The 10869-nt window shown below is 41.2% G+C and overlaps 1 protein-coding gene and 1 long non-coding RNA gene across 2 annotated transcripts; both read left to right on the forward strand.

Moving 5' to 3' along the window:
* The first annotated feature begins 1116 nt into the window (after window positions 1-1116).
* On the forward strand, window positions 1117-3934 carry LOC124670529. The gene is made up of 3 exons (XR_006992548.1): window positions 1117-1388; window positions 3553-3753; window positions 3865-3934. It is a non-coding gene; the product is annotated as an uncharacterized LOC124670529 (long non-coding RNA).
* LOC124670527 lies at window positions 3925-6847 on the forward strand. Its single transcript, XM_047207012.1, has 4 exons — window positions 3925-3971; window positions 4738-5559; window positions 5646-5798; window positions 6344-6847. The coding sequence occupies exons 2-4, from the start codon at window positions 5137-5139 to the stop codon at window positions 6725-6727; spliced, it is 960 nt and encodes a 319-aa protein (XP_047062968.1). The 5' UTR covers window positions 3925-3971; window positions 4738-5136; the 3' UTR covers window positions 6728-6847.
* Window positions 6848-10869: the final 4022 nt, after the last annotated feature.

The raw sequence follows: 10869 nt of genomic DNA on the forward strand, positions 1-10869 counted from the left end.
GGATTCCATCTACCCTAACCCCCATACGGAGGGCATTGCCGAGGAGTACCCTCGACACCGGTGACAGTTCGGGGCCTAATCTAGTAGTTTAGGTAGTCAAATTAACGAGTGAAGTAGGGGAGTCAAGTATTTTGGCTAGTTTATGTAAATTATCTTCGAATGTAGCTCGATCGGAGCAAGAAGGGGTTCAATTTCACAAGTTCATCGCATCACATTTTCCCGCGATGTTTGATTTTCGGTGTTTTAGTTCGCGAGTTCGGTTTCTAATCTGTGCCGTGACAAAAACCATCTAAACTAAACAGTTCAGGAGGCCGAACTCCGCGTTTTCGGTTCGAACAAATACAGACTCTGCTAGAGATGCTCTTAGGCTTCTCTGCCAAGAAATCCAATCAGTCCGCAAATACCGTGATACCACGAACTGGATTTCTTCAATAGAGCTCCTTCGTTCAGCATGCCTCTCATTGTTTCTTTCTTTGTGTTATTCACGGAGGTGTGTTCCGGTGTCCTCCCCCTTAGCTCCGTGATTCTGAAAAAAAGTTGGAGGTGCTCCAGTTTTTATACGTATAGTTTGCTTCACGAAATAGTTTATTTACATCCTACTATCACCGATAAATGATCACATATACATGGTTTATCTCTCCTCCATCCTCTGTCGGGCATGTTTTTCAATACACATACTCTTCCCCAATTTAACTTCACCGTAACGCGATTCACGCATACCACCACTGAATCGAGGCCATTGACAAACGAATCGACATACCTTTCACCGGAGTTGAACTTATCCGGTTCGTTCTCGCTGCTGCGCAAGTTGAGTTGTAGCTCGCTGCAGCCGCTAGAAGGTATAATTTTTAAAAGACAAAAACCCAAAAAACCAAAAGTAAAATAAGAAAATGAGAAGGGTAAAAAAGAAAAATAAAAATAACGTGTACAGGATTGAATCTAATATTTGAAGCCCACATTATCTCCGATGCGGAGTCTAATTGTATGGGGAATTTTGCTAAAAAGAGGAGGAACTTGAATTTGAATAGCATACGAGAATTTGCCCTGCGTCTTCCTTCCCTTTTCCGGAGCGAGACGGAAAAGACCCAAATCCCGTCGTTTCTTTTCTCCCCGCACCGGCGCACCACCACCTGACTGACCCCAAGGGCGCCGCCGCCGTAGCCCCTCTTCTTCAGCGAGGTTCGTCCAACGGCGGGTTACTGTCTCCGCTCCCTGCTTCCATTGAGCACCCGGTGCAGGCTACGTCCTCAATCCCCGGGCAGGCCACGTCTCGTCAGCGGCGACTGCCGACTCCCGGCGCGCCTCTGCTCCTCCACCGTCCATCTAGTCAGCGGCGACCGGCGGCTTGACGCCCCACCGCCGCTGCCCTTCCTCATCACCTCCACGTGGTACGCATAAAAATCCCCATTTTCTGGGTGATCCTGATCTGTTCCCTTTCGGGGCTTTAACTTCAAATTTCTGAGTTAAATTTTGATAATACACACGATTTATGGATGCTATTGCACTAACTTATACTGGTTATCTAGTTTAATTGGGGTCGATTTCGCTATCGCTAGTCAAAAGTTCAGTGTCATGTGAGCTGAAACCTACGTTTCCTGGAGTTCAGTGCTCAGTTTCTTTATCACGGCCGAACGTTTGTATTCTGTCAGATGAAAGCTGAAATCATGTCAGTGCAAAGCTTTGAATTCAACTATTTGAATGTGTTTGGTGTTGAAATATGTTCTTCACTGAATTGAAAGTTGTCACGTGAAGTGTTATTTTTTTTCGTTCATCATCTTAGACGTGGCGCCATCTATAGCCAGCACTGGTGCCAGATCTCAAGATACATGAGGGGATGGACTGAGGAATGGAGCCATCACACCTTCTCTTTTTTTTCAGCATGAACCGTTGAGTTTCAGCGCTTCTGACAACCGCAAATGATGTCGGATATCGCTCATTTGAGATTGTTCAGAAATTAGGCTGCCTGTTTCGTAATCTATCGATTCCTCTATTCCATGACAAGTCGGCGCCCTGTTTGTGTTGGAAGTAGAAGAATTATTCTTGAGAGAAGTCCATATTGCACCCTTGAACTTGTCCTAGAGTTCAGATTACAACCCTGAACTCTTATTTGATTCAACTTTCAACCTTGAATTATGAAAACCGTCCAAAATTACCCCTCACTCCATTTGGACCGGTTCCAAGCCAGTTTCTTTTTTGCCAGGTCAGCGTCTTTTCCGTATCTTGGTCAAAATACCATGTACATGTATTTGCCCTCTTACATGCATGAGCTATGGATGCTGGAGGCCAGACCTGAATAGTGCCAGATCCTCGAAATAGGCTTTCGCCCCGCTATATTAATATAGCAACACCGATACAAGATGGATCATGTAGAAGAAATCTGCTGCGGCAGGATTGTGTAGCAGCAGCACAAGGCCAACAGATTACTTTGCACTCTGCTCTAGAGACTGAGACTTGAGGCAACCGGCAGTAGCAGCAGCACTTCATCTCTGTCTCACCATTAGGAGCACTTAGTATCGACAGTTAAGTGTTTACACCCACTCCAATACACTAGCTTAGTTAAATCAGAATCGCTGGCGAGTTGCATCCCTTCATCTTTCTCTCACCATTAGGAGCACAAGTCTCAGATTTTTAATATCTCTCACTTCCTCTGCAAATTAGCAACCGGTAGCAGCAGCAGCACGCATCTTCCATGCAGTAGCGACGACGCTTCTCCCCCCTCTACTGCTCCTGCACCCCTCCCTCTCTGCACCACCCGAGCTTTTCCATGGCAGGACGTCTCTACCTGAGCTTCCTCTCCTCCTGATCACCGTTACCTCGTCTGAGAGAGGAAGACGAACAGGATGAACCGGTACGAGGGGAACATGTGTTCTGATGTTAGTTTTACGAGATGGTGTATTGGTACATATACGAAAAAAATCCGTTGATGTGGCAACAAAAATCACCTCAAAACCTGTTAAAGTGATGGAAGGGTTTATTCCGAACGATTTTCAAAAGTTTAGGGTTGAAAGTCGAACCAAATAAGAGTTCAAGGTTGTAAACTGAACTTTAAGACAAATTCAGGGGGGTAATATGGACTTCTCTCTCTCATTATTCTTTGTGCGCGACTCCTTGTGTGAGAGGTAGAGGAGGCACCATCGCTCTTCTCCTGCCCCATGTCCTACTATCTTCTGGCCAGATCTCCCTGGAGATCGGCCTCCTCGGTTGAAGCGCGTCTCATGTAAGGTCTTAAAAAAATACTGTCTAGGCTTCATTTTCAAGCCGCACGTCTAGTTTCTTATCCAAATCAAAAAATAAGGTTGCTCTTTTGTGCCAACTCATCGATTTATGTATTGTTCATTGTTCCATCCAGTTCAGTGTTGTCCAAGGTCTTAGTGGGTGTCATCTCTTGACACAATGGGGCTCTAGATCTGGATACGTTCTAGTAAATATTTTTTTGTGCTGCTGCATACTAAGATGGACCTGTATATAGTATGTTGCGTTACAGTGTGCTATTTCTTCTTCTGCAATTAAACAAACTACATCTGAATGCTCTTTGTTCTTGTGCTATGGCAGTGGTCCCTTTGGTAATAAAGTGAACAGCGTCAGACAACGCTAAGACCCGCTGTCAATCTCATCATCTCCTAGAGTTTGCTACAGTTGCCTTCTCCAACTCATCGATGGCTTCCTCCTCATCCCCACGTCCACTCGAGCCTGTTGCTGACCTCCCATCGTCCTGCAGTCCTGCATCTCATCATCCTCTGAAGTTTATAACTGGTAAGGCCTCAAGCAGCTTATACTTGTGTAGAGTCTGTAAATGTGTTGTAATTGCATTGATCCTTGCTCATTCTCTTGTGCTATATTGTGACCTTGTTGGGTGGGCTACAGATGTTGGATTAACTGTCTCTCATGCTGAAAGCAAGGTTTCACCTTGCCAACAGGCTGATGGTTCTCCAAGTGCTGATGTATTGGAGCCAGAGGTTACCCTTCCAGAGGTATGATGTAACTGCAACTAAAATACTCCCCCCGGACCAAATTAATGCTCTATGTCCAGTACAAGTGTACTCCTGAGCTGCGTCAGTTAATTAGGGCCGGAGGGAGTACTACTTTCCTTTTTTTCGGAAATAGATGAGACGTCCTAGAAAAGCAAAAAGTCAACTATTTTGTGTAAAACTTATAGTTTTTCATGTGAAATAGAATCATTATATTCGTCATGGCAAACATTGTAATGATGACATAATATATGCTTGCTATAACATACTTATGTGAAAAGTCAGTCAAAGCTGCACGTTGTAGGCTGTTCCCAAGACCAAAACAATTTGTATTTACAAACATAGGCAGTAATGCATTCTCTTATATTTTCTAATTTTTGGCATAAAGTAATTCAATGTTCAAATCATGTTCGCTTGATAACAGTAACTGAATTACTCCCTTTGATCCATATTACTTGTCGCTGATTTGCATGTATCTAGACACATTTTAGTGTGTTCACTCGTTTAGGCGACAAGTAATATGGGATGGAGGGAGTAAATCATTCAGTAATTTGTCGTAGAGCCCGAGGGCAAAACACCCCTATTCAAATTTTATTCAACATGAAACATAAAGTCCATTTGTAGCGCATGCCAGTTCTGAACTAGTAAAATGGACAATCCATTGGTACGCGCTCCATGGGGTGTACAATTGATCTCAATTAGTAATGTAGAGCAACAAGTCATCATGGCCAACTCTTCAATACTTAATTCTTGTAGCATGTTTCTGCAGGATATCCTTTGGAAGATACATGCACTTATGCCAATGCAAGATGCTGCTCGTGCTGCCTGCTTGTCTCATAGTTTTCTTCACTCTTGGAGATGCTATCCCAAGCTCATATTTGATATGAGAGCACTTCGCAAACAAACAAAAGATTTTATCAACAGAGTTGACCACATCATGCAAAATCACTCTGGTGTTGGGGTGGAGATATTTAAATTGCAAACTCGCAATGATTTCAGTGTGCATCCAAGTTATCTTGATCGCTGGCTAGTAGTTGCACTTACGCCTGGGATCAAAGAATTTGTGCTAGGGCTCCCCATAGAAAACGAAATGTAGTACAACTTTCCTGGTTCACTTTTATCTCGCGAGCGGGCACACTCAATTCAGTATTTTCACCTCAGTAGCTGCATGTTTCATTCTGTAGGCAAAGTTGGTTGCTTGAGTAGTTTGAAGACTGTTCGTCTGCATGATGTTGGTATTACTGAGGAGGAGTTGTGTCTTCTTCTGTCCAATTCCTTCACGTTAGAGCATCTGGACCTCGAGTCCTGCTATGATATACGTTGCTTAAAGCTGTCACATCTTTTGTCGAAACTTAATAGACTGGACGTGCGAGGTTGCAAAATGTTGCAGATGATAGAATGCAGTGCTCCGAAAGTCTCCATCCTTAATTATGAGGGCCCCACAATACCTATCTCTCTTGGAGATTCATTGCAAGTGAAGAAAATGCAGATGACAAGTACTGATGTGCCTAACCTGCTCCATTATGCTAGTACCAAGCTTTTATCCATTGCGCCAAATGTCGAAACTCTTTTTCTGTACTCACTTTATGAGGTTAGTGTTATCTTTCTTGTACCAGTTCAGTCATTTGTTGACCTAAGCTATAAATAAGTTCTAATCTTTGGGCATTTTTTTTTCAGAAAGTCAATACACCAATGGTTTTGGGTAAATTCCTTCACCTCGAGTATTTGGAGATTAAGCTTTTCATACCAAGTCGTTCTCCAGATTACGACTTCTGTTCTTTGGTTTCTTTTCTTGATGCTTCTCCCAACTTGAAGATGTTCGTTTTGCGTGTAAGTCATTCTTCATTTCCCTTTTTTTCTGCGAAAAATAATTAATAGATTATACCTTGCTTTATTATAACTAGACAGATTAGTTGGCCATCTTGATTTCTATTTGGTGAATTATCATGTACCTTTTCATGAAAAGCTATTTTTTTGTTACATCACTTTTATGCACTTGATACAACGAATTAGTGCATTAACTGTGATACCTTACATATTACCTTGGTAAACCCATTCTTGCTAAGAATCACTTGTTGGTGCTACTTTTCTGTATTGGATGCCCTTCATCTGAACTCTTACGGTAAATTAATTTACTACTATGTACTTAAAAATTTACTAATAAATAGTGTTCAAAAAATCGGCCGATTTAGTGATTAACTGGCCGATTAATCACTACTCGGTGGGTGACTGATAAGCTGATTAACTGATATATCTTGCCTATTAATCGCTAATTGCCAGCTGACCGGGCAGTAACAACAATTTCCTCAGCATTGAAAAATATTATGTGAGAAGTTTTGCTTAAGAAACTGACATTAGGAAGGCCACCCATTCAGGTGGAGGTGCCTACCATCGAACCTGGTTTGATTCCCGGAGTCCAAATTGGCGAAGACTTATTATTTGCAAGTTGCGTTCGGAAACACCGCCATCGCAAACTTAAAAGTGTGATCATCAATGGCTTTCGCTCTTGGAAGACCATGATTGAGCTAACGAGATGTATTCTTGATTATGCGGCGTCACTAAAGCATCTTATCCTGGACACCACTAATGGGTATCATAGGAGGAGGTCTGCCAAGTGTTTCCCTTTGGGCAAGGATACACTTCTTGAAGCCCGAAAGGCTCTAGAAGCTATCATGACATACATTGAGGGGAAAGTACCTTCAAAGGTTAATTTTAAGGTTCTTGAGCCCTGCAAGTGCAATAAGTGTCAAGAAGTTTGAGTTACGTTATGCCTAGGTCTTTAATTATCTACATTGTTGCCATAGTTTAGAGTTCCTCAAAATTTTGCAATCTATTCTATGACATATATTTGAAAATGCTTTAAAGTTGTACTCATGTTATTATGTTCCTACTAGGAAACATGCCCGCGTGTTCAGCTAATATTAATAGGAGTAAATTATTCTCGTATCAATCTTGTTGCTCCGTGATAAAAATTTCTTGCCTCTATATTAAGCATACAAAAAGAAATAAATTAATGCATTTACATTAATGGCAATACCATCATGACAAATTTAAGTGCAAGATGATGCATAGTGCTCAGGGATTGCACTCGGAAATATTGGTCAATAAAATATAATTTTGCACACCTAAGTAATATTTTTTTAGACTATTCACAAAGCAAAACATGTATAGAAAATTAGAACCATTAGACAATGCATTTGTACTACTACACATTGCATCCATGAACCGAGTTTGATTTCAATCAAATAATATTACGCTAAGAATATCTATCATTGTCCCGATTTCAGGGGTAAGAACTTAATTAGCTGACACCAAGGCATCCAACCTTCTACCAATAGAACGAAAATTAATTTTTGCAATCAAAGAAGGGAAAAAACTATCTCACACACGAATCCAGCACCTCAAACCTCTCAGCCTTTACATTCATCACAATCAGATAGTAATGCCCATTGAACTGTTTAATATCTGGTGTTAGGTCTTGGAGCACTGGAAATGATATCTACAAGACCATAACAAACAAAAGGAACATGTATTGCAGTGTTAGTACAAAAAAGTAGTGATGATAGTTTGTGAGTAATAGTACATGTAACATGAAACAAAAAAAAGTTACCTGTTCTTTATGGTCTAGGCGACACTCAGGATCAAATTTAAATTGCTTCTTCACGAATTGGTCATGAATACAGTTAGTGTTCCTAAGCTTGTCCTACGTGCAGAAAAAGAGCAAATGTAAGCATTCAGAAAACAAAGATGGCACGTACATGAACAGAAAAGTAAAAAAAGAAGAAACAGTACAAAAAAGTGGTATGTGACTAACCGCGAGCCTTAGGGGCATCACATGCTTCTTTTGCTCCGCCAACTCAGCTGACACTACATGTAGTGCTATTTGGCAAGTTGAATTGCTTAGCCATTCACCGAGCCTAACAGAATCAGCCAAGTCCCAAAGATAGATAAAAAAAAGATCCATAGTCAATGATTTTCTGTTTGTTCAACGCATCTTCAGTTTGACCTCCATAGGAACAAACTGTACTGTATACATCATTGGCAAATTTTGTTGCAACTGATTTTTTTATCATTTCGTACAAAAGGCGACTTCTGGTTTGCGGCTGGCTTGACAATTCTCTCTCTGTGAGCTTCAGGAACAGGAGTGTAGCTGTTGGGTCCAACTGATCTTTGTGAGGAGTCCTCAAAGGAATCTCAACTGTGGCATAAATCTTATCTAACGAGTCGCCACTCTCGTTACTAGATATAACAATGAGCTCCTCCTCCTTTGTGTCGAGACGGTTTGAGGGTTCTTGGTTAACTTGGGTTTCAAATCCAAGATCAAAACTTGGAAAATCATCAATTAAATCTCTGCGTTTTCTCTGCATTTCTGTTTCGACAAGAACTGGAGAGTTCCGGGCTTCATCCTCTGACACTATATTGCTGGTGTTGTTCACAGAATAAGAGGATGCACCTTTCTGCAAACAAACATTGACTGGTGCGTGTTCGATGATGTCTGATTTGTTGCTGCTTGCCCTCAATTCAGATGTAGCAAGCCTAGTCTGCCTTCTGGATTGTTGAGGACTTCCTTGAGAAGTTATTGCTGGCTTCTTAGGAGACATTGACCTGGTCACTGGTCTCCTAGCAGATGGACTATACTGAACTGTTTCTGAAGGAGAAGCTACAGTGTCTTCATTTAATTTTGGTTGCTGAAAATGGTTTTCTCCCTGTAAATCAAATGACACTGACTTCTTTTTCCCTATCGAACTGCCTATTAACACAAACTTGGTACCACTACCATCATAATCTTGATCTTTGGACTGTGCATTTTGGCTGGAAGTTGTATGTTGGGAGGCAGAACCATATAAAACCTGCAGCTGGTTCAGAGCATTTGGGGTTGCTAGTTCAGTAAGTTGAGGTACATTACTTGACTGTGGATGTACAAACTGATCATCCAAGCAAACATCATCTTCATGTAAAGGAACTTCCTGTCCAAGAATGCTCTTGTTCAAATTATCTTCCTGAGCATTATGGTCTGCCACATCACCGGCCACTTCAGCTGCATTTTGTGGTACAACGTTGTCAACATCCATCATTTCTGCATGGGACTGATTTTGGTTTTCCTTGGGGCCTCCCAGCACCTCCTTGGTTGGAGCACGAGTAACTCTTCGCCTTTTCTGTTTCTTACTGCATGGCACTTCTTCTTGATTGTGTTTTGATGTCGTGCCTTCGTTACATCCCAGAGAGCGAATGAATGTGACCAACCCATCTTCGAAAGTAACGTACATGCTTACAACAACCTTTCTGCAATTCACAATATCCTGGAAACATGTGTAGAAAATAAATAAATTGGAGAACATAAGTTTTCTGTCACATCAAAAGAAATATACATCCTACCAACTGGAAAAACATAAGTTCTTGTCAGTATTAGCGAAAAAAGAACAAATGCTGACACAAAAAATGATAGACATGTTTAAGAAGATATTTAAGAACATATGCTGAGAACAGTAGGGTACAAAAAAATGCTGCAGTGCAACTAGAGGTACATTTGCTCACCTCTTCTGTGTGATTGCCCGTCAGATGGCGTTTTATAAACATGTCAACTTGCGAAGGTTCAGAAATGAACAATGATAAATTAACCCTGAAGCAAGTTTTCAACTGCAAAAGGAAGAATATCAGTACAAAAATTAATTTAAGGGACATTTAGCTGAGAGATAAAAAAACAATACACGAAATGTAAAATTAGAATGACGAAAACGTACCGGTAAGGCACCAAATGAACCATCACTACGTTTGTCCAAATCACATACAGTGGTGATCATCTTGTTTGTCCAAACTGAACAACGAGTTCCATCCAGTGGAACATCTAGAGCGTCTGTTTCCAATGAATCAACATATAGGACCTGCAAAGCACATTCAGAAAAGAAAAATCGTCTAAGTGTTGTCCTCAACATGATTAAGATAGAGGTTAAGATACGAAAGACAATACTGACCATGAGATAAGGCATACAAGCCTTGAACCAATTCTTCTTATCCTTTGCACTTGCAGTCTGGCATATGATGTCAATAATAAACTGAGCCCATTTCAAAGTACCTATGGCTTCTATATTCACAACTGACGGATAACATTTAGGACTAACTTTTATCCCAGTAGTAGGAGCAAAGACTGAGCTAATAAGGAATATTACAAATTTCCTCATGTATGAATCATCTGCAGGATTTTCTGGACCAAGCTCCTTCTCGACATTTGAAACATTTGGGTGTACTCCATTGTGAATACCAAACATCTTCAAAACCAAACAAGTGGCGTCAACGTTTGGGTGATAAGGAACATCAGCGCTGCCAACAGGGACACCTAAAACTCTGACAACCAACTCAGCATTGACTGGGATTATTCCTCTTCCTCCAAAATCCATACAGCATCTTACAGGATCAAAACAAGACATTAGGAAGCGGCAGAGCTCCGGCACAAGCTTGGACCACTTCATCTGAGCAATGTCAGCAAAAACTGATGTAGAAATCAATTCCATCTGTTTTGGTGTCATGCCCTTCCAGACACGAACAATTTTCATAGGAGATGAACGATTGAACATAGAACTCTGACAAAACAGCAAAAGAAAAGGAGTGAACCCTGTCAGACCTATGACTAATTAACAAATTTTCACTCCAACATAATCATAGAGAATCAAAGGATTATGGATGGATAAGTACCTGGTTTTTCTTCTTAGTAACAACCATCCCCTCTTGATCATTATCCTCATCAACATATTTATCATCGACAGCAACATCAACAGCTATATCTTCCAAATCGGCTAATGGCAAAGATGCACTTGGCACGTCTCCAACAACATCTGTCTTTGGTATCACCCCTGTTTCATCACCGAGATCACCCTGCACAGTTGATTTTAAGTGCAATTTGTTC

This window comes from Lolium rigidum, chromosome 7, assembly GCF_022539505.1.
Source record: "Lolium rigidum isolate FL_2022 chromosome 7, APGP_CSIRO_Lrig_0.1, whole genome shotgun sequence".
Taxonomy (NCBI): domain Eukaryota; kingdom Viridiplantae; phylum Streptophyta; class Magnoliopsida; order Poales; family Poaceae; genus Lolium; species Lolium rigidum.

What these genes read in the sequence shown, in the direction of transcription:
- LOC124670527 (XM_047207012.1), top strand. Translation starts at nt 5,137, where the DNA reads ATGTTTCATTCTGTAGGCAAAGTTGGTTGCTTGAGTAGTTTGAAGACT. An exon ending in TTCTGTACTCACTTTATGAG is followed by an intron (nt 5,560 to 5,645) that starts GTTAGTGTTATC and finishes TTTTTTTTTCAG; the next exon opens with AAAGTCAATACACCAATGGT. An exon ending in TGAAGATGTTCGTTTTGCGT is followed by an intron (nt 5,799 to 6,343) that starts GTAAGTCATTCT and finishes CCACCCATTCAG; the next exon opens with GTGGAGGTGCCTACCATCGA.